This window comes from Muntiacus reevesi, chromosome 12 (genome assembly GCF_963930625.1).
Source record: "Muntiacus reevesi chromosome 12, mMunRee1.1, whole genome shotgun sequence".
In the NCBI taxonomy this organism is placed as follows: Eukaryota; Metazoa; Chordata; class Mammalia; order Artiodactyla; family Cervidae; genus Muntiacus; species Muntiacus reevesi.
Window position 1 is genome coordinate 5893011 of NC_089260.1, and position 24882 is coordinate 5917892.

The following is a 24882-nucleotide window of genomic DNA, read 5'->3' on the forward strand; positions in this document are numbered from 1 at the left end:
TTAAAGTTGACCCTTGAAAAACATTTAGCTTGAAGCGGGTGCATCAGCTTATACTCGTGTTTTTTTTGTTTTTTTTTCAGCAAATACTTACTATGGTATTATACAATTTGCACTGGTTGAATAAGCAGATACGGAATTTTGGATTTTGAAGACCATCGGCAAAATTTTGCTTCCCTGGTGGCTCAGAAGGTAAAGTGTCTGCCTGCAATGTGGGAGATTCAGGTGCGACCCCTGGGTCAGGGAGATCCCCTGGAGAAGAAAATGGCCACCCACTCCAGTACTCTTGCCTGGAAAATCCCATGGACAGAGGAGCCTGGTGGGCTACAGTCCATGGGGTCACAAAGACTTGAATACATCTGAGCAAGTTCACTTTCTGTAAAATTTTATGGGGACTTTTGACCTCATAAGAAGTAGGCACCTCTAACGCCTTCCTGTTCAAAAGTCAGCTGTATATGAAAAGATTGTAAGACTATTGTCACTAGGAATGGAAGGCTTTAATTACTGTAACTATAATTAAATATGGCTGCTCACCTTAGAATAGAAGGAATTAAATGGGAGTAGTGGTCAAAGGGACAGCTCATGCCAAATTTTTTCAGATTATTTGCACTTATATTCTAGGAATAAAGAACACCTACTCTTAATGATGAATAACACTGGAATAAAGCCACTGACTTGAGTGTTATGATTTTTGCTGATATGACTGGTTGTTATCCCTACTCTTAAGAAAGTATTGTGGGTCCTGCCTAGAATACGGTAATTGAACTACAAATGTCCAGCCATAGAAAACAGAATGGGATGATTTACACCAACAGTTGGGAGTTGAGGCAATGAAAATACTTAAATGAAAGGCCCCCTTGCAATTTATTAATTCCCAAAAGATGTACAGTAACAGCCAGACACACCAGCTTTACTTGGTTGAGTTTGACAGCCTGGAATTAGGCTATCCTTCTACCCAAATGATATGAGTACTAATGACCCTAGCAAAAGGAGGAGCTGCTTATTGTAGACAGGAACAACGAGAAAAGAACTTCTGTGAAAAAGAAGCAGTCATGGTTTTTTGGGGACAAATCATCTGGGGGATACGTCTCAGCTTCCATATTTGCCTCCAAGGTGGAACTTCATATGCGTGATATTACCCAAAGTAGGTGTTTGGTGAAAATGCCCTAGTGAAAGTCAGCTGGAGTTTCAGTTGCCCAGAGGACTAAGTCTGAGGCAAAGACAAGCTGCATCTGTGTTTAAACAGATGCTGCTACCCCAGGCAATAACAAAGGCAGAGGAGATGTCAAAAGGGCTGTGTGCTCTGGACTTGACTGTGTTTGGGGAATGGGAAAGAGACTGGAAATTCCTCATTTGGAAGCAGATTTTCTCTGTTTTCCCCGGGAGTCATGGCACACATTTTCACCAAACATCCTCACAGAAGAAAACAACTCTAAAAAGATCCCTCACTTTTCTGTGAAAAGTTTCAACATGTTTTGAAATTTGCACAACTTGTCTCACTTTGTTCTGAAATTTAGACAGCCAGCTTCTTTTTGAACTCAAAATCAGAAAGAAAGAATCTCATTCTAAAAAGTTGTTTTTTAAAACTTCTGGTCGAAATACTCTATCTAACATTCTACTAACAACTGAGTTCCGTAAAAAAGTGATTTTGAGTGTTCTTTTGCTTTTTTCATGTTGTACTGAAGGGTATAACAGCTAGAAATTGAACAGTTTTTCGTACGTAGGACTTCTACACCTTAGGTTCGCAAATAAATGGTCTCTTGTTTGCTTCTCTGTCACTCAGTTTTCTAGAAAACATGTTATATATTTATATCTTAGCTTTTTTCTGAGACTAATGCAGGTCTCTTATATTCCTCTTTGATTCTCTTTAGCAAATGCCTATATTCATTTAACATTTTGCCTCTTTTTTCAATTGAAATATATGTGACATACAATAGTATGGTGTAATTTTCAGATATACTATATCTTTCAGAGATGACATTTGCGTACATTATGGGATGATCACTATGATAAGTCTAGCAACCATCTGTCCCTATACAAAGTTATTGTAAAATTATTGAGCATGTTTCTTATGCTATATATTACATCCAAGTGACTTATTTATTATATAACTGAAGTTTGTGCCTCTTAATCCCCTTCACATATTTCATGCACCTTCCACCCCCCTTCCCTCTGAACTACTCCCATTGCTCTATCTATAGTCTGCTTTTGTTTTGATTAGTTTGTTTAGATTTCACATGTAAGTGAGACCATACAGTACTTGTCTTTCTCTGTCTCACTTATTTCACTTCTCTTTAGATTCATCCATGTTGTCACAAATGCAAGATTCAATTGTTTATGACCACGTAATATTTCATTGAAAATCATTTATATATATATGAATAAAGAACATATATACATATATATATGTACACACCACATCTTCTTTATCCTTTCATCTATTAATAGATAGCTAAGTTGCTTTTATATCCCAAAACTATAAATAATATTGAAATAAGCATAAAGTTACATATATCTTGTTTAATTAGTATTGATATTTCCTTTGGGTAAATACCCAGACATGAAATTGTTGGGTTATATGGAAATTATATTATTAATTTTTTGAGGAAACTTCATACTATTTTCCATAATGGTTGAACCAATTTGCATCATACCAACAGTATATGAGGGCTCTCTTTCCTCTATAGCCTCACCAACGCTTTTTATTGGTTGTCATTTTGATGATAACCACTCTCACAGATGTGACATGATATCTCACTGTAGCTTTGATCTGGAGTTCCCCGATAATTGCTTGATATCAAGCATGTTTTCATATGCCTGTTGGCCATTTATATGTATTCTTTGGAAAAACAGTTATTCATCTCTTCAGGCCATTTTTAAATCAATTTTCTTTTTGATATTAAGTTGTAAGTCCTTTGTATATTTTGGATATTAGCTCATTGTTCCATATATTGTTTGCAAATATCTTCTTCCATTCATTAAGTTTTTTGTTTTCCTGATAGTTTCCTTTACTCTGAAAAGGATTTTTAGTTTGACGTAATCCCTTTTGCTTATTTTTGCTTTTGCTTCTCCTGCCTGAGGAAATATCCCTCAAAATATTGCTAAGACCAATGTGGAAGAATGTATTGCCTATGTTTTTGTATATGAATTTTATGTTTCAGGTCTTTAACCCTTTATATTTTTAAGTCTTTAACCCATTTTGAGTTTATTTTTATATCTGGTGTGAGAAAGGAGTCGAGTTTTATTCTTCTGAAGGACTAGACAGTTTCCCCAGAATCATCTATTGAAGAAACCCTTTTCCCCATTGCCCCTTATGTTGTAGATTAATTAACTATATAAATGTGGGTTTATTTCTGAGCTCTCTGTTCCAAAGATCTGTGTGTTTGCTCGTGCCAGAGATATTCCCTTTTGATTACTGTAGCTTTGTAGCATAGTTTGGAATCTGGGAGTGTGATACCTACAGCTTTGTTCTTCTTTCTCAAGATTGTTTTGGTTATTTGGGGTCTTTCGTGTTTCTATACAAATTTTAGAACTATTTGTAGTACTTCTGTGAAAACATGACTCTGGTATTTTGACAGGGACTACATTGAATCTGAACATTGCGTTGGGTGGTGTGATCGTTTTAACAATACTGACTCTTCCAATCCATAAGCACAATGTATTTTTCTGTCTGTTGTGTCATCTTTTTCTTTCATTGCTATCTTATAATTTTCAAAGTATAAGTCTTTCACCTATTTATTTAGTGTGTTTATGACTTTCTCTATATAATATAGTATTATGTTATCTGCAGACAATTCAAATGATTATAGTTTAACTTTTTTCTTTACAATCTAGATTCCTTTCATTTATTTTTCTTGTCTAAATGCTGTGGCCACTCTTTCCAATACTATGTTAAATGAAAGTGGCAAGAGTGGGCATCCTTATCTTTTTCCTGTTTTTAGAAGAAATGTTTTCAACTTTCTGCCTCTTTTTGTTAAATATCTTATTTGTGTTCTGGATTATATTTGTGTTCTGCATTATATTTGATATTGGACTGAAGACAGTTCTATATTTGAGAAGAATTTGTAGGTGATTAAATATATGTTTTCCTTTCTCAGCCAGCAGAAGGGGAAAAAAAAATCAATGGGAATTTTTTTTCTAACTTTGAACATTAGAAGTCTACCACAAGAGAAAGTGACTGATCCGAATCTGATTTCTAATCCAAATTCCTCTATATACTGTATAACTCTATTCCTGTATTTATTCTATAACTATCCTTAAAGGATTGGAGATGATTCTCTGGTCCTATAGGAATTCTTCAGCAGAAAAGTGGATTTGTCCAATTAGGCTTAGTCCTCTGAACATAAAGGTCATCGTCCATCCTCATCACTTCACACTGGCTCTTCTCCTGGAAAACAAACCAGCATTCTACATTTTTCCTGTGGCCCTTTTTGTACCTGACTTGGAGAAGGAAAGGCTACCCACTCCAGTATTCTGGCCTGGAGAATTCCATGGACTATAGTCCATGAAGTTGCAAAGAGTTGGACACGACTGAGGACGTCCACTTTCACTTGGTTTTTTTTTTGGGTTGCAGTGAAATTTGTTCTCTTGACTTCAATACTATCTTTTCCCCACTGCTTATCTGCTTTTGACTTTTTTCTGATGTCATTTGTGTGCTTTTATATCTACCAATTTGTCTGATTTCAGTTAATAACTAGGTAAATCATTTGGTCTAATTTATATCACAACTTAATTTCACAGCCATGCCCTACCCTGATAAGATTAAGGACCTAGCCTGTTTTTAATTTTGAATTAATGAGAGGATTGTAAATTCACTATCACTTCTTTCTTAGGGGTGTTTACTTCAGCAGTTCAATTTTTGACATAAAGAACCAGATCACCTAAACAACTGTTGCAACTGTGGGTTTAACATACACTCATGCATTTAAGAGGAAGTAGTTAATGGTTACTTGAATATTCACTCACAATTTGACTTTCCCCATTTTTTTGTACAAAAGCTGTATCATTATGATTTTTAAAGGCACAAATATTAACAGAAGCCAGGATTATTTGTGGGAAAGAGTGATGTTATATCTTCTATTAAACTGCACTATTCTGAAAACTCAGATACTTATTTATGCATCTTTAAGTTTATATTCACCTGTGAGGAAAATAATTAAGTATTTGGCTTAAGATTCTTTGGGGACAGGCCTAACCACCCATGAATAGTAGCATCTTTATCTTAACAAATTCATTTCAAACCCTTTCTTCCTATGTCAATAATGTCGTATGGAATTAGAGGACAGCTTTTCTGTCTTCCAAGACCAGAACTGTGTGTTGCAAACACAGTCAAAGACACAAAAGAAGAGAGTGCACATAGTTAAAGTGATGGCTGTAACTGATACTCAGAGGTAATTAGAACTATCACTCTCTTGGAATTTTTCATTTATTCCAGCAGTAGCCATAGACTGTATCATCAAATATTTTTCAGTATTGCATTTACACAGAGGGTCAGGAATCATGTCAGTGTGTAGGCCTGCCCTAGTTGGGCTGGCATTAAGTACCCACAGACCAGTGCAGACCTGGTTATAAATAAGTTCTTTAAGAAGTGTTGAGTTCAATTTTGGCTTCTGGTGAGCTGTACTGATTAACAATTTTCTCTGACTTGCTTGAATCCTTGTTGTGTAGACTCTTGTCTGGGCTCTCATTCCCTGTGGCCTGCCTATTTTGCAAGTTTCAGGGTTCCTCTATGTTACTTAATAGGTAAGACTTCCAATGACCATTCTCCTTACTTTGGAACTCTTATGCTGTACTGCTTCTTGAATTGAACTGAAAAAAGAAAATTATTTGTTAGAGTTGGTATTTTATCCTCTCTGTATAGTTTCTATTCAAATTTCATTTCTTCATAATTACATCTTTATTCTCAAGATATTCTAGGGCTGAAAAGTTTTGCAGTGACTCTTAAATCAGTTGATCCATAAGTAGTAATTCTAAAACTAGAAGTCTGAGGATTTTTAAACTTAAAATTGTATTTTGTGTGACTTACTAAATGCTTCAGATATCCATTCTAATGGTTTGAACTCATTCTGTTGCTTTTATTGTAGAGCATGTAATTCAAGCAATTCCCTAACAGGTAAATGTTCTTAGGAAAGAAAAAAAAAAAAAAAAAAAACAAGAAAAAAGAAGAAAAACCAAGAAAAAACACAACAACTTCTCTTTGATGGGAACTTAAATTCAAAGGCCAAAGTTTACTGGTAGCGTTTTTGTTTTTTAACTTTTCTTGAATAGACAGATAAGGCTAACAGCAATTCCAGGCAGATTTGACAATTTACCAGGAGAATAAGGGATGACTTTGATGCTTTTGAAAATATAGCTAAGAACGGACATCTCAATAGGGTCATCATCAGTCAACTGTTCAGCTTGACAGTCTTTTTCAATGTTTAGTCAAGACTGTACTGGGGTATTTTTTCCCTTTGAAGAATCTTTATGATATTTTCCCTAGAGCATCTGCTTTTAAAACTTAAAAATAGATATGACATTCTAAATTTGGATCTCAAAGCAAGTCTTAAACTTGGTATCAGTCCAATAAGTATAATTTAATGTGAAATTAGTGAGTAAAGCACTGAGAATCTTTTTAAAGTTTTTAAATAATCCATGAATTGCTAATACATCCTGAGCAATGACTGATGCAGATACAGCCCTATCTATTTTCTCTTTACTGTGTAGCTCTCTCAAAATACTTTGACCATCACTATCATCATCATCATGATCAATAAACTCTAAGGCCAAATTGCAATCATTGTGTGCAGAATTTTTAAAGGAAGTGATCTTTTTCTAGCAGGTGACAAGCTAAGAAAAATCCTAGCAGTGTAGGTTATTTCAAAATATCTGCATTACATTATGATAATAGTAATGGGTGCCAAGATCCTTCCTCCATTCCATTGTGAAGACACGACACAGCTAAGTAGAGGTAGCAAGTTCAGTTTACAATGCATTTTAATTGCCCAAGAAGGGATACACTCAGATTTAAAGGGGAATCCATAACCTGAATTACCAGCAGTAAAGATATAATAGGAAATTATCTAAATGAGTTGTGTTTGCTAAGAAGCATCTAAAACAAAACTCCAATTGTGGTGAAATTTCTTTTAATTAAATTGCCAGTTAAGTCAACAGTAAATTTAATTATTATTTAATCAAGAACTAATGCATTTATATAATTATAGTGAAAATAATTAATAACTAAAAACTTAAAAATAAAATCTGTTAATCAATGTGGTATGTTCAGAACACAAATAGTAATACTTTGAAAAGATAAGTTTCATCATATATAATGAAATACAGCAAGAATTGTGGTGAGATTTTAGGATATTTAAGCAAGTTTCGCTCAAATAACCAATTAGTCACCTGAAATGATGTTATACCATATATCATCTCTCTCTCACACACATATATATATATATATGAAAAGTAAAAGAGTCACTCAGATGTCCATTTTTTTTTTTTTTTTTTTTGCAACCCCAGGGACTGTTGCCCGCCAGGCTCCTTTATCCATGGAATAATTCTTGCCTGGAGACAGGCAAGAATACTGGAGTGAGTAGCCATTCCCTTTTCCAGGAGATCTTCCTGACCCAGGAATGGAACCCTAGTCTCCTGCAGTGTAGGCAGATTCTTTGCCATCTGAGTCACCAGCGAGGCCCGTATACATGTATATGGGTTGATTATCCGGCACAAGCTCCCCTGGGAAGGAAGTACCCTTTTGAATGCAGATCTTTCTTTAGCTGGGACTAACCTGTTGCTAGGGCAACACATCCTCCCTTGAAGGAAGATTCTGGCAGATCATCTCCATGTTCATAAATGCAATTATCTGAGCCGGTTTAACTAATATCCTCAGACAGTGCTGGTGAGAAGGAACAAATTAGAAGGAGAGACATTTCCACATTAACAGAAATAACTTTAACCATGTTAAAACTGGGGAGAATTCTCCGAAATTAAAAAAAAACACACAAATATTTAATAGTCTGCCAAACTTAACAACAAATTCCAAAGGCACTATTATAGTACTCTTGTACAAAAATTGATGTTCTTGTTGATAATCCTGAATCACCAAGCCAGAAAATCTATTTATCAGCTTCTGCTACTTTTGTAGAATGTTTTGGTGCTTCAAAGTTTAAGTTCAGTTATCTAGAAATATTTTCACCGGTCTTTCTATCACCTTATGCTAGTATTGTCAAAGTTGGCCGTGAACCAGGTGAGGTTAAGAAGAAGAGGTGATGGTGCAGACGCTGTGGTACTTACTCTGAACCTGTGGACCACACTCCGTGGCCTGCTCTCAAGAGGGGCAATGAAGGACAAAGTCCAGAACTGAGCCACTTGTGAAAGGGCCCAAGTCGAGGGTGGGAACCAGTTTAGGAATGAAAGAAATAGTGGATGAAATGGAGGGACAAGAATTATTACAGCATATACACACAAGGCAAATCTGAAGGAGTTTGCAAGGCAGAGGATGGGTGTCCATGGGGATGTTCAGTACAGTTTACACACCAACTTGAAGAGGGTGAAGAATACTTTAAAAAGAGCTGGCATAGGACCGTACCGTGAATGATGCCACGCGAGGAAGCATTGTTAGTGTATTAATTTCCCGAGGTTGTTGTAACAAAGCACCAAAAAAAGAGTAGCTGGCATAAAACAACAGAAAATTGTTGTCTTGCAATTCTTGAGATTAAAATCAGAAGCCAAGGTGTTAGCAGGGCTGTCCTCCCTCTGAAGTCTCTGGAGGAGAATCCTTCCCTCCTCGTCTAGCTTCTGGTGTTTCCTGGCAATCGCTGGAATTCCTTGGCTTATTGATGTATCACTCCAGTCACCTGGCCACCTTCTTATATTGTTTTCACATTGTTTCCCATCTGTGAATGTCCAAATTGCCCCCTTTTTGTAAGGGTACCCATCACACTAGAGTAAGGCCCACTCTAATGACCTCATTATAACCAGATTATCTCTGAAAAGACTCCATTAACAAAGAAATCTATATTTTGAGGTACTGGGAATTAAGACTTAGTGAAACAAATTTCTAGGCCCAAGATGGAGCCACTCCTGGTGGGATGCCATGTCAGCTAGCCAGAACTTAGATTTCATGTTCCTGTAAATACTTCCCTCAACCAGAAACACAGTATGTCCAACCAGGCAAACCCCAACTGCCAAGAAACTGTAATGATTTCTTTGTTTTAAATAAGGTCTGATATGCAATTCCAGCCAATCAGTTTAAGCCAGATGCCCTTCCCTGATTCCCTGATTGCCTTGTTTTATAAAAGCTCACAGCCTTGTTCCTCGCTTTGTAGTTCTCTGGACTCTGGAGAGGGAAGACTGCCTGCTTCAAGAAGCAAAAAATAAAACCTGCTTGGATCAGTTAAATGATACTGTTTGAATACTTTAACAGACTTAAACATATCATTTTAGGGGACACATTTCAGCCCATAACAGGAAAAGTCTCATCAATCTTACTCCACGTGCTTTAAATTTTCATAGAGTTCATTCAGGTTGTGTCATCACGCTGTCTATCCCTTTTAATTTTTCACTTTATAGATTTTGTCTTTTCTGGAATTTTTATGGCGATTTAAATGAAAGCTGGGAAAAGTTTTCCTGGAGTTGGTATCCAGATGCCTTTTTAACCATGCTGTTTTTCTGTTCTCCTGAATGTACTAATATATTTCATGGCTATTTGGCAGTTTATCTTAATATTTTTAGGAAAATATTTAGAGGATAAATGGAAATCAGGTAAGTAAAAGTTGAGAAATGAGTTGAGGTGAATTTGGGCTGTGTCACTGTAGAATCTCAAATCTCTTTACAAATCCCTTATACCATATATTTCCTAGCTGTTCTGCTTCTCATATAAAACCCTGACTGATACAGTTGACAGAGGAAACAGCAGTTCAGGCTCTGAAAATCAGCTAGAATTTTTTTTTTTTTAAATATCCAGCCCATCAAAAAAGTGAATCATGTATGATTTTGAAGGACAATTTGATATATCACAGAAAATGACCAGAATTGTTGTGATCCAAAAGCTGTGTTTTGGCTGGCTTTTTCTGGGTAGTTATTTCTCTTCTGTATTTGACCTAATAAAGTCAGGGATTTACTTCAACTAAGCCATTTGTCATGGCCTATAAATCTGTTCTGTTTTTGTTGCAGATACCATGTAACAAAGTAATGATTTATAAAAATATTCAAATGGACATCAGCTCTCTTAGTGACCTACAGTTTATTAATGCATGAACACATATGGATGCTTTTCGCTCAAAGACATTGCCTCTATTAAGGACTAAAGTGTAATTTTAAACTATAGCAGCTACCAAACAGCAACCAAAAAACCCAGAAAAATATGACTCCTGCCAGACTTTCTCTCGGAACAATACGATGTGACTAATAGTTCTCTAGAGGAAAAAATGCACAACAATGGCTATTTACCTAAGTAACATTTTATGCCAGAATAGCACAATGATTTATAATATTATAGGCCATTTCAGAAGTTGCTGCAGGATACCCCGTGCAGATAGTGTAAATTACAGTGATTTGTGGAAATGTAGAGTGAAAGACTGGAGCAATAAAGAAAGAAGAATCACATTCTTCCTTGAATCATGGGGGAAAAGCACAGCTCAGCCCTTGTCCCCAGGCAATTTTGAGTAGTACAGTGCATTGAAGTTCAAGTTTCTGAAATGTCAAACGTAAATGATGACGAGATTACATTAGAAAAAAATCAAGATGACAAGTGGGTCATTTGATGCTGTGAATAGTATCTTCATAAAATTCACTTACCGTGTGGTCCACTGGGAAGCACTTCAAGCTCTTAGGTGAAGAGGGAAATAATATTGTTAAATATCTGAGGGGAGGGAAGCAAACCAGGAGAAAGAATTGGGCTGGGCAAAGAATTTTTAGTTTAGGCCTCAATCATGAGCCCCTTCCTGATTCATTAGTGATCTTCCAAAAGTTGAAGGTAGGTTGGGTGAAGTAGAGAGTCCAATTTGGTCTGCTGCCCAAATGCAAAGCAGAATCATCAGGAAGTAGAGAGCACTCAGCAGGCTCACCCCAAGAAAGAGGAAAAGCCTCATGCCCTTCACAGGCTCTGTGAGGGCTGCCACGTCTGGGCTTCACTCCTTTGGCCACATAATCCTGCAAATTAGAAAGTAAGGATGTGTAAGGAATGGGCAGGAATCATGTGCCATGCACACACCTGTGACCTTTCTAGGTGCTTCTCTAGGCAGTTGTGAATATAGGCAAGAGAATCTTTAAAATGTCTAAATCATATGAAAGAAAATGCAAGAGAGGAAGAAAAAGAAAGGGACTTCCCCCCCCTTTCATGTTAGGGGGACACGGTTCACATCTTCCTGGGTTTAAAGGGAATGTGACACTTTTAAATTTAAATAAATTTTGAGCACTTGCAGAGCAAAATGTTGGGAATTCAGAGTAATGTATCTGGAGAAAAGTCAGGAGAAAAAATAGATTGTTGTCTAAGGCGCTCCTGGCAGCCAGTATTCATAGTGTCCAGGAACAACCACTACTGTGGGTCTTTGTTAAGAACACTCACTTATTCAGTGGGGTCTTCCTTCCAACAGGAGGCATTGAGATTTAAAGTAAGTTTGGGAAAGTGCTGCTGAAATGTATTTTCCTTTGCTTGAATGGATGATGAACCAACAGACTGAAGAATCCAGTGGAATTTGAATCCTAGAGGTGAATTTCAATGGCTGGAAAAAGAGAAACTATTTATCATCATCAAGACTGTCTTCAAGTTGTAGAATGGGAATAGTACTAGTTTCTGCCTGTAGACTTTTGCAAAGATTGAACAAAATAGGGGATAATACAATAGAAGTCACTTAGTTTGAGAATTAGAATATAGTCCACAGATGTTATCTGTCATTCAATTACTCTCATGAGAATAGAAATTCAAACAGAAACGTTATGTATTAGCCTTCTCTAGTAAGATTATGGGAGTAAACTTTGATCAAATAAACTCAAAGAGCTTGGTAGTAAGTGGAACACAAATGGGTTTGTGACTTTCAGAGTGAATTTTGAACAGATATTAAAACACTAGGGCACTTCCTAAACTGGTGAAGTAAATGGCTTAACGTGCCACCCTGGTTAAAATTCTTGGTAATATAAACATTCCGTAGTCTTTCTCTATTTTGTTTAGGAAAAATCTATTTTCAACAAGGAGACTCCATCTGTTTGTGAGTGCCTATAAAGGGAAAGAACTTTAAAGTTGGCAAGAGAAAATATTTTTAAAGTTCCGTGATATATGGAATGTGCTTCAGATAATTTTACCTGGAAGCCATCATGGGAATTGTTAATGCCATCAAGTCTGACAAGGATTTCTGATCTCAGTAGTTTTCCAAACTGCATGGTTGTTCTAATGTTTAATTATTTCCTTGAAGAGTTGATTTCATTTAAGATGTTTTTCATTTACAATCAAGAGTTGATAGCATCTTGATTATTTTAAAAAGCCATCCCTCAATGCTCATATGCTCTGCCCTTCCTGCCGAATATTTATATTTCTTATAAGAAGGACTGGCACAAATCTTACCTTGATCTTTTTGGTTAATATTATTAAGAGTTAGGGTTTCCCAGGTTGCTCAGTGCTAAAGAATCTACCTGTCAATGCAGGAGATGTAGGTCCCATCCTTGGGTTAGGAGGATCCCCTGGAGAAGAAAATGGCAATCCACTCTAGTATTCTTGCCCGTGGACAGAGGAACCTGACGGGCCACAGTCCATGGGGTCATGAAGAGTCAGACACGATTGAGCGACTCAACACAGTACAGCACAGAGCTGATTTACAGTGTGGCCTCTGTGTTGCAGAAAAGACTCAAATCGGACTGTGTTGTAGAGAAGCCAATTCTAACTCCGTGCTGGAAGCTGTTTCTTTGACTTCCTCTTTGTTGCTTGGTTATTATAATACACAATAGCCTGCCTCAGAGGACCCTGCCCCTCGGCCTCACAGTAAACTGAAGTGCCTTTGTTCAGCTCATAGATAGATAATGTGATGCCTGCCCACCCATGGATAGCTACAACTAAAAGAAGAGATTAACACACCACGTCCAACAGCTGGCCATTAGGGGAGATGTTTTGCAAGACTGAAGACTATTTCACTTCACTTCCCCACTGCCTCTCCATCTCTGGTCTACTTTTAGACTTTAGTCCCTCACGGCTGCTCTCTCTGGTTCTGCAAAAGAACCTGGCTTCCAAGCCCCCGACAGTATGGTTACTCTGAGACGTGAGTCTGCCATCTTCTCGGTCAGCTGGCCTTCCAAATAAAGTCTTATTCCTTGCCTTACCTCATCTCTCAGATCCATTGACCTGTTGTGGGGCAAGCAGAGCAAGCTTGGACTCAGGAAAATTAAGTTTTATGTGATACAGTTATACATGTATGTATATCTATTCTTTTGTCAAATTTATTTTCCCGTTAGGTTTTTACAGCATATTGAACAGAGTTCCCTGTGCTATACAGTAGTTCCTTGCTGGTTATCTATTTTAAAACTCCCAATCCCCACCCCCTACCCCCACCTGTCCTTTCAGTAACCGTAAGTTTGTTTTTTAAGACTGTTTCTGTTCTGTACATCAGTCCATTTATATCATTCTTTTTTTTTATGATTCTGCATATAAGTGATATCATATCTTGGTCCTACTCTATCTGACTTACTTCTCTCAGTGTGATGATCTCCAGGTACATTTATGTCCCTGCAAAAGGCAATGAGGTACTGCTATTTAGTTGCTAAGTTCTGTCTAACTCTTTTGTGACCCCAGGGATGGTGGCCCGCCGGGCTTCTCTATCCGTGGGACTTCCCAAGCAAGAATGTTGAATTGAGTTGCCATTTCCTTCTCCAGGAGATTTTCCTGATGCAGGGATCAAATCTGTGTCCCCTGCTTGGTAGGCGGATTCTTTATCACTAAGCCACCTGGGAAGCTTTATTTCATTCTTCATAATGGTTTAATTGAGTAATATTCCATTGTGTGTGTGTATGCATACACATGCACATATATATATATATGGTCAATGGGGTTCTTTTGTTACTTTCTCTTTCTGATCTTTCATTTTCAGTGCATAGAAATGCAACATATTTCTGTGTATTTATTTTGTATCCTGCAACTTCACTAAATTCATTGGTGAGCTCTAGTAGTTCTCTGGTAGCATTTTAAGAATTTTCTATGACCTGCTTCTGCAGGTCCTCAGCAAACATCGACAGTTTTACTTCTTTTTCTTCTCTGTTTGCCATGGTTAGGACTTCCAAAACTATGTTGAATAAAAGTGGCAAGAGTGGGCATCCTTGTCTCCTTCCTGATATTAGAGGAAATGCTTTCAGTTTTTCATTGTTGACTATGACATTGGTTGTAGGTTTCCCATAAATGGATTTTATTATGTTGAACTATGTTCCTTCTATGCTCACTTTCTGGAGAGTTTTCATCATAAAAGGGTGCTGAACTTTGTCAAAAGCTTTTCTGCATAGATTAAGATAATCATTTGACTTCTATTCTTAAGTCTGAAATGTGGTCTATCACACTGATGTAAGACTGGGCTCCCCTTGTGACTCAGACAGTAAAGAATCTTGTATTGCTCTAAGCTTCCCTCTTAGAAATTCTTTTGCCACAGCCCGCCGGTTTAAGATCATTGCGCTATCATTTTCTTTTGCCTCTATGTATTTTTTTATTTCCCCTTTGATTTCTTCAGTTACCCACTGGGTGTTTAGTAGCACATAGTTTAGCCTCCATGTGTATGTGTTTTTATTCTTGTAGTTTATTTCTAATCTGATAGTGTTGAGGCTGGAAAAAAAAAATTGATATTTAAATTTTCTTAAATTTACTGAGGTCCAGTTTGTGGCCCAGCATGTGGTCAGTCCTGAAGAATATTTCATTTGCACATGAGAAGAAAATGTATTCTGCTGCTTTTGGATGGAGTGCTCTATAAATACCAATTAGATCAATTAAGGCCTGTGTTTTCTCATTGATTTTGTCTAGGTAATCTGTCCAATGATGAAAGTGTGTGGGGTTAAGGTCCCCCACTGTTATTGTACTACCGTTGATTTTTTCCTTTTATAGCTGTTAGTATTTGCCTTATGGGCTTCCTTGGTGGCTCAGTGGTAAAGAATCTGTCTGCCAAAGCAGGAGATGCAGGTTTGATTCCTAGGTTGGGAAGATCCCCTGGAGAAGGAAATAACAGCCCACTTCAGTATTCTGGCCTGGGACATCCAAAGGCCAGGGAAGCCTGGCAGGTTACACTCTATGGGATTGCAAAAGAGTCAGACATGACTTACGGCTAAACAACAACATTTGCCTTATGTATTAAGCTGCTCCTATATTGGGTATATACAAATTTATTATTGTTATAACTTCTTGGATTGAGCCTTTGATCATTATGTAACTTTTGTTTCTTGTAACAGTCTTTAAAGTCTACTTTGTCTGATAGGAGTATTGGTACTTTTGACTTTCATTTGTATGGAATCCCTATTTTAAAGATGATTATTGATATCTATGTTCTGAATGCCATTTTGTTAATTGGTCTGATTTGTTTTTGTAGATTATTTTTCCTTTCCTTCCTCTTGTTCTCTTCTCTTGTGATTTGATGGCTAACTTTACTGCTCTGCTTATTATATTCCTTAATCTTTTTTGTGTATGTATCTATTGTGTTTATCATGAAGTTTAGATATAGCAATCTATATATAAACAAAATTGTTTAAAGTTGCCAGTCTTTTAATTTCAGAAGCATTACCAAATCCTTTATTTTTACTCTCCTCTTCTCACAAGTACTGGTTTTAATATCATATTTTTGTGTGAATGATTTCCTACTGTATGTTTGACTCTACTGGTGAGCTTTTTCTTTCATAATTTTCTTGTTTCTAGTGGTAGCCTTTTCTTTTCCACCTAGGGAAGCTTGTTTAGCATTTGTTGCAAAGCTGATCTGATGGTGGTGATTTCTCTTAGCTTTTGTTTATCTGTAAAGCTCTTGATTTCTCTGTCGAATCTGAATGAGAGCCTTGCTTAGTAGAGTAGTCTTGGTCGGCAGTTCTTCCCTTTCATCGCTTTAAATGTATTTGTGCCACTCCCTTCTGACCTGTAGAGTTTCTGCTGAAAAATCAGTTGATAACCTTATGAGTGTTCCCTTGTATATTATTTGTTGCATTTCCCTTTTTCCTTTTACTATTTTATCTTTGTCTTTAATCTTTGTCCATCTGATTACTATGTGTCTCTGTGGGTTTCTCCGTGTGTTTATTCTGCCTGGTATTCCCTGAACTTTCTGGACTTGGGTGACTATTTTCTTTCCCATGTTAATAAAATTTTCAGCTAGTAGCTCTTTAAATATTTTCTCTGGTACTTTCTCTCTTCTCCTCTGGAGCCCCTGTAAGGTGAGTGTTGGTGCATTTAATATTGTCTCAGAGGTCTGTTAGACTTTCCCCATTTCTTTTTTCTCTCTTCTGTTCTGCAGCAGTGATTTCCACAACTCTATCTTCCGGTTCATGTATCTGTTCTTCCACCTCATTCATTCTCCTGTTGGTTCCTTCTAGTGTACTTTTCATTTTAGTTATTGTATCGGTCATCTCTGTTTGTTGTTTGGGCGGCCCTAGTGACTCAGATGGTAAAGAATCTGCCTGCAATGCAGGAGACCTGGGTTCAGTCTCTGGGCAGAAAGGTCCCCCAGAGAAGGGGATAGGTACCCATTCCATTATTCTTGCCTGGAGAATCAGATCTTCTAGCTCTTTGTTAAATATTTATTGTTTCTTCTTGATCTGTCTCCTTTATCTGGGATCTTGGATCATCTTTACTCTCATTTTCTGAATTTTTTTTCCTCCCCATGTATGTTGCCTGTCTCTGTTTCACTCAGTTGCTTTCTGGCAGTTTAGTTTGCTCCTTTATCTGTGACGCAGTCTTCTGCTGTCACATTTCATTTAAGTCTCTGTAATTGTGGCTTCTACTCTACACGGCTGTAGTTCTTGCTTCTGCTGTCTGCATCTTGCTGGACGAGACTGGTCTAATGGGCTTGTGCCAGCTTCCGCATGGGGGCCTGGCTTCTGCCCACTGCTGGGAGAGCTGGGTCTTGTCCCTCTGGCGAGCAGGGCCGTGTCAAGGTGTGTTTATCCGGCAGCTGTGGGCTCAGGATGACCGGCAGCTTGTCTGCCGATGCGTGGGGCCGTGTTCCCACCCTGCTGGCTGTTTGGTCTGAGGCATCTTAGACCAAACAGCACTGAAGCCTGCGGGCTGTGGGGTGGGGCCAGCTCTTGGTGAGAAAGTGGGGGTCTCTTGGAAAGCTCATGCCAACAGTACCCCCCAGAACCGCTGCCTCCGGGGTCTTTGTCTCTGCAGTCAGCCACAGCAACCTGCACTGGAGTCCCTTCAATACCAGCAAGTAGGTCTGACCTGGGGCCCTATAAGCTCACTGCTTTTGCTCCTGGGTCCTGCCATATACAGAACCTTGTGCACCCTTTAAGAGTGGAGTTTCTGTCCCCCCCACTCCTATGGAATTCCTGTTATCAAATCCTGCCGACTTCCAAAACCAGATGCTCTGGGGCGTCTACCTCCTAATGCAGGACACCAGGCTAGGGAACCTGACATGGGGCACAGATCTTTCCCTCCTTTGGAGAACTTCTGTGGCATAATTATTTTCCAGTTTGTGGGTTGCCTACCTAGTATGGGTATGGGATTTGATTTTATCATGTCTGCACCATTCTAACCATCTTGCTGTAGATTCTTTTCTTAGTAGGTTCTGGTATTTGTTGTTGTTGTTGATGGTTATCAGCTGTCAGCTGTAATTTTCATGTTTTCATGGGCAGAGATGAGCTCACCTCACTAAATTTTTATAATTATTCGGTAAATCCTGTAATTATTTTGTAAGTCCTATAATTGCTTTGTAAATCCTGTAAGATTGAGATGTTATGATCACTAAACAGGAACATAAATATATAAACATATAGAGAAGATGGAAAAGAATGAACTAACGTTAACTGGACAACTGTGTTAAGCAAGCTGCATTAAGCGATTTCTATTTTTTTTTTTCATTCTTCAGAATAATCCTATGGATAGATATCTTTGCATTTTGCCTATAAGAAAACTGAAGTCTGTAAATAACAACATATAGGGCCGAGGTTAACAGTTAACAGCTGAGGTGGCATCTGAAACTCTGTCTACCTGGCCTTTCATGTGATGATAATATATGTGTAAGAGAAAGGTGGTTTACTATAACTGATTCATTTCTTTCCATTGGTTTTTGGTGAAACCCTTAGCTAGGAGTGACTTATCATGCTTTGTTCTTATTATCTAGTTTTTGAGTCAAATGTTGCTCCACTTTGCCAGTAGCTAGGATTATTTTCTATGATTGTTCAGACTTTTGCTTATTGCCTCTCTAGGCTTTGCTATATTTAAGATTGCATGCCTGATCTAAGGGTTACAGAAAGGTTACATTGGAAATGTGACTAGTTAATTTTATTAATCTAATAAAGCCATTTGGGTATAATATATGCTATACTTGCAAATCTTTAAACTGACAGGGAAATTGCTTTGGTAAATTTTTTGAAATCCTCTATTAAATCATTCAAGTTTATTTTAAGTTGACATATCTTTCTAAGAAATAAAGCTTACAAATATACCAGAATGAAACACTCGAAATAGGTCTTAGTTCAAGGGGGACGTGATTAGTGCAGCTCTGAAGAAACTACAAAATAGGTCTTAGTTCAAGGGGGACGTGATTAGTGCAGCTCTGGAGAAACTACTTTAACTGTGGCACAACAAATTATACAAATGTATGTAGCCACATCTGTGGAGAAATTTGATCGTCTTTTTCAGGTAAATACATAACCCATTCAAACAGAAGATTATATTTTTCTCATTAAAAATTACTATACACTTAAAGAATATAGGTGGCAAGGGCTGTGACTATATGTACATAAATGTCCTATTACTTAGATCCGTATATGGTAAAAGACTGAACCAAAAACAAGATTTTTTTGAATATAGGTAGCATTTTATTTATACATTATAGATAAGTAGATAGTCATATGCATATATACCAAAATAACATTGTCAATTGGGCCTGGAAAATGAGTTTATTTCTTTAATTACGTTTATCAATACATTATCCAACTTATCAGCTGAAGTTTAAATTGCTTATAAATTAATCTTACAATAAAAATGGCTATTTAGAAGGACCTAAAAATTACATCTCAGAGCAATTTGCAATAAATGAAACAATAGAATTTAAGTCAGAAGTTAGTGACAATATTTTTGTACTCTGTACTCATTTTATATTAGCAAATTTGACATAAACTGAAGTAGGTGTACAGAGTGCCATATAAGTTTCATTTCTATCCATGTCTGAATAAATAAATAAATACATAAGTATTGCACTTCATTAGAGTATATACGGATTACATATATTTCAGCTAATTTTAATATTACTTTTAATCATTCACATGAAAAATATGTACATGTATAAATATATTTGTATATTAATGATTTGCTTTGTTTTGCTGTTATTGGAAGCATCAGCTCAGTTCAGTTCAGTCACTCTGGATGGACTGGTTGGATCTCCTTGCAGTCCAAGGGACTCTCAAGAGTCTTCTCCAACACCACAGTTCAAAAGCATCAGTTTTTTGGCGCTCAGCTTTCTTCATAGTCCAACTCTCATGTCCATACATGACCACTGGAAAAACCATAGCCTTGACCAGATGGACCTTTCTTGGCAAAGTAATGTCTCTGCTTTTTAATATGCTATCTAGGTTGGTCATAACTGTCCTTCCAAGGAGTAAGCGTCTTTTCATTTCATGGCTGCAGTCACCATCTGTAGTGATTTTAGAGCCCCCCAAAATAAAGTCTGCCACTGTTTACCCATCTATTTGCCATGAAGTGATGGGACCAGATGCCATGATCTTAGTTTTCTGAATGTTGAACTTTAAGCCAACTTTTTCACTCTCCTCTTTCACTTTCATCAAGAGGCTTTTTAGTTCCTCTTCACTTTCTGCCATAAGGGTGGTGTCATCTGCATATCTGAGGTTATTGATATTTCTCCTGGCAATCTTGATTCTAGCCTTTGCTTCTTCCAGTCCAGCGTTTCTCATGATGTACCCTGCATATAAGTTACATAAGCAGGGTGACAATATACATCTTTGACGTACTCCTTTTTCTATTTGGAGCCAGTCTGTTGTTCCATGTCCAGTTCTAACTGTTGCTTCCTGACCTGCATACAGGTTTCTCAAGAGGCAGGTCAGGTGGTCTGGTATTCCCATCCCTTTCAGAATCTTCCACAGTTTGTTGTGATCCACAGAGTCGAAGGCTTTGGCGTGGTCAATAAAGCAGAAATAGATGTTTTTCTGGAACTCTCTTGATTTTCGATGATAGTGAATCCAAAGAATGTCTGGAGGTGATAACGACCTCACTAGACCTACTGCCGTAATGTAAATTTTAGGATAACAGGATCAGCCAGGAGGTTTTATCCTGAAACTGTCCTCAAGCAGGTTACATTATTGTTATACAATCCTAAGGAATGTAGAGGAAAAAGTTTGTCCTTTTCTCTCCTGAAGAGAATTCCAGACCCCTGTCTCCTTGGGGACCCCTGCACTTCTTATCAAAACTGCCTAGGAATTGACTCTCTCACCATGATCTTAGTTTTCTGAATGTTGAACTTTAAGCCAGCTTTTTCACTTTCTTTCACTTTCATCAAGAGGCTCTTTAGTTCTTCTTCACTTTCTGCCGTAAGGGTGGTGTCATCTGCGTATCTGAGGTTATTGATATTTCTCCCAACAATCTTGATTCCAGCTTGTGCTTCATCCAGCTCGGCATTTCACATGATGTACTCTGCATATAAGTTAAATAAGCAGGTGACAATATACAGCCTTGATGTACTCCTTTCCAGCTTGGAACCAGTCTGTTGTTCCATGTCCAGATTAACTGTTGCTTCCTGACCTGCATACAGATTTCTCAGGATGCAGGTCAGGTGGCCTGGCATTCTCATCTCATTTAGAATTTTCCACAGTTTGTTGTGATCCACACAGTGAAAGGTTTTGATGTTGTCAATAAAGCAGAAATAGATGTTTTTCTGGAACTCTCTTGCTTTTATTCTGATCCAGTGGATGTTGGCAATTTGATCTCTGGTTCCTCTGCCTTTTATAAATACAGTTTGAACATCTGAAAGTTCACGGTTCACGTATTGCTGAAGCCTGGCTTGGAGAATTTTGAGCATTACTTTACTATCGTGTGAGATGAGTGCAATTGTGCAGTAGTCTGAACATTCTTTGGCATTGCCCTTCTTTGGGTTTGGAATGAAAACTGACCTCTTCCAGCATGTACATATGTAATTTATAGACTGTCCTTTCCTAGAACAGATTGGCCAATGAGAGGACATGTAACACTTTATTTTATATAAATATTTTGTATATCTCTCCAGTTTTAACTTTTGTAAAGGTATTGATAATTATGCTTTAAAATATATGTATTGAATTAATTTAATTTTAATTGAAGCATTCTTCTCTCTGGAATTATTTGAAATATTAAGAGTCTATAGAAAATTATCATGGTAAATTTCAGCATTATTATTATTGGTCTTTGTAATATGGAATGGATACCTAAAGTGTATCTAGAAACACCAACCTATACTATGCTATTGCTGACTATGTAGTGGGAAGGGTGTGATGCATACAAAATGTATATTTGAGAAAAAGTTATTATTTAAAACATTTTTAATTCATGTGAATTTCTCAAGGCTTACCTCAGCAATAATAACATTACTACTGGTAAAAATGGCAATTGAGTGACTATTATTCTGTGCTAGGATCTTAATATTCATTTTTAAATTTAATATTTGTAACATTTGTCTGAGGTATTGTTGCTTTTATGGTGTAGATTAGGATTATGAAATTAAGATTAAGTGACTTGAACAGGATAATAAGTGCTTGAGAAGTGAGCAGCCTTCTGAGGAATTTCTAGAAACTGAGACAAAGCTTCAAATGTCTGTCCATCAAAGACAAATCAAAGACAAATATGCTATTGTTCTTGGAATGAATTTCAAGAGTATTCAGACTATATTGCCAAGACTAATCAAAAACATTTCACGGAAGCTGAATTTGTGATTTGCTGGATTCTCTCTGGACATAAACCAGCAGATGCTATCAGATCTTCATGCACAATCTTGAAGATTACAGAAATATTCCATGGACAGAGGAGCCTGGAAGGCTACGGTCCATGGGGTTGTGAGGAGTTGGATATGACTGAGTGACTAACACCTTCACTTTTTTCCTTCTTTTTTCAGAGAAAATGAAGTTTTAAAAAGTGCTGTTTTGCTGTTTTTCCCTTAAGATTCTTGACGTGCATTAGTTGTAATGCAAGGTCCAATTTGATGGGAAATTATTATGATGTTACTTTGCTTTTCATGCTTTTCAATGCACAGTTTTTTACAAACAAAATACAGAAAAGAATAAAGGAGAAAATTTAGAAAAGGGGGAGAAAGAACTAGAAAATAAATAAAAATAAGAACTTACAAAATTGGAATCAGAAAGGAAATTGATCAGTATGAACTTAGGGCCTTAGAGAACTTTTCTTTGTTCAAAACTACTTGTGAAAGGAAAAAAAAATCCTCTAATAACAGCTCCATCTATTTAAAATCCATGAAAACTTCAGTAGGTTACAATGAACTTTTATAAAGATGTCCTTGGTTCTTTGAGTTTTAAATGTAAGTTTGGGAAGAGAACGGATCTGGAGAGTCTGTCGAATGAAGTGAAGGCATAGGAATTCCCAAGGGGTTATAGTTGGGATGGCGAAATGGCAGTCATGCAGATGAAGGTAGCTGGCTAATGTAGAAAAAATACAAAGTTAAATGTAATGATAAACCTCAACAAATTTGAGTCTACAGAGTCCAGAGTTTATAAAACTGCAGACAGGAAAATAGATTCGATCGAAAAGTTATAGCATAGTAAAGCTATTGTAGAGTGCCAATTTGATAAGAACTATTAGTTAAACATGTTATTTTTGTAATGCCCTAAAGTTTTCAATTCTGGCTATTAATGTTTTCCAGATGAAGTTGATCTATGAATAATTATAACTGTATATCATGCTCAGGAATCAGTCACAGCCCTTTTGGATTATGACCCATTACAGTTATGACACTAGAAAATATTTTTAAAGGTCTTCAGAGATGATATGCAGAAGTAAGAGATGCATTAAGACTCTAAATCCTAGCTGTTGTAGAGAGCCTTAATTATTGTGAAGCAGAAGAAACCAAGAACAAACATATATCGCACCTTAGCAGAACATGGTGTATACTGGTGTCTGATCACTAGAAGGTATGTTTTCTGGTATGCATATAGCCTTGGGGAGCAGTCTAAATAATCCTGTTGCTGCTGTTACAGAAAAGGTTTCCAACACTAGTGCAGACATTTAGTGACCCGAGAAAAAGGCGCAGGACAGTGAAAGGCCAGTGGCATGCGATCTCCCCTTGCCCAGCCCAGACTCAGAGCGCCCCGGGTTCTGCTCTCGCTGCCTGTGCATCACGACTCCCCGCTTCAGCCTGCTCCTCACGGAAGCTCGCAAGGCCGCCTTCACACATCCCACTGGACTAAAGCGTCGCTCCGCCCGGCCTGGGTCTCACCCTGAGAACACGCGCGCACACGTGGAACTGAGAACCTGAGGGTTCCATGGCACTGCCTATCAGGGCTTTCCTTCAGGGTTCCGCTTTGTGACGCCGCAGGCAGAGGAGGAGTCGTCTGCCTCTTGAGCAGCCGCTGGTCGGCTGCCTCTGCGCCAGCAAGATGCCCATGTCCTCCCTCCCGGCAGCCATCCTGTCTCACATGATCGCTGTGAGCCGCGTGCCTCCTCCTCCGCTGCGCAGTGTTCCAAGTGAGCGGGGGAACCTGTAGGGCCTGCCGCTGTTTGCAGCGGCACTTACCCCAGGGAAGGCAAATGGGGCTTTTCAGGGTTGGTGGGCACCCTGGGCGCCTTGCTGACCGCACAGTGGGATGGAAAGAACATGAAAGGGAAGTCGCTCAGTCGTGTCCGACTCTGCGGACCCGTGGACTGCAGCCCAGCAGGCGCCTCTGTCCATGGGATTCTCCAGGCAAGAGTGCTGGAGTGGGGTGCCATTTCCTTCTCCAGGGGATCTTCCCGACCCAGGGATCGAACCCATGTCTCCTGCATTGGAGGCAGACGCTTTAACTTCTGAGCCACCAGGGAAGCCCCTAGATGTGCCAGTTCTGCTGTGTCCTTCCGAAAACATTTTCATTCTCTAGGCGTCCAGTACTTTACTTAGTAAAATGAGCATTTTTATGAATTCTCAGAGCTTCAGATAGCAAATAGTTTAAAAACGAAAAAAAAAAAAAAACAACCCGAAGGCTTAGAGAGGTCACTTGTTTTACCAGTGAACAGGCCTCTTGCTTCTGACAAGTCTCCAGGTGCCTACCGAGAGTTAGTTTTAACAGTCTGTCCTTTGTGAGTTAATTAATGCATAACTTTTACTAGGAGAATTCCTATTTAAATTTTTCAAGGGAAAAAAGACATAATTCCCATTTTTCTTGCTCTGAAATTTATTCCCATTTTATATTAATTTTGTAATCTTTGATTTACAATATTAAAGGAATTATAAATTTTGAGTTAAACATTTTGAAGTTTATATAATTTGCAGTGTTTTCTTATTTTATCGAGTCAGACTAAACCAGAATACTTTTCTCAAGACCTCTCTTCATAGTCATCAAATTCATAGATCCATTATTTGATCACCAATACACTGACTAATAATATGTAATAGTCCTAGTGATTGCTGAGATTTAAAAAAATTTTTAGATACCAGCAGTAATTGTGACCTTTTCAACTTCAATAATGCATTTATCTTATTATTTTAATATTTACTGGGCAAATTTCTAGTATTGATTTGAAAAAGCTAACCCATCTGTTCTTTATCTTCC

General features: G+C 37.8%; 1 protein-coding gene across 1 annotated transcript in view; it reads left to right on the top strand.

The window, feature by feature from the left end:
• Positions 1-23733: 23733 nt before the first annotated feature.
• CNBD1 (cyclic nucleotide binding domain containing 1) overlaps positions 23734-24882 on the top strand; it is a 351846-nt gene continuing 350697 nt past the window's right edge. The window contains exon 1 of the mRNA XM_065903452.1: positions 23734-23821. Coding sequence (XP_065759524.1) covers positions 23734-23821 — 88 coding nt within the window. The remainder of the gene's footprint in view (positions 23822-24882) is intronic.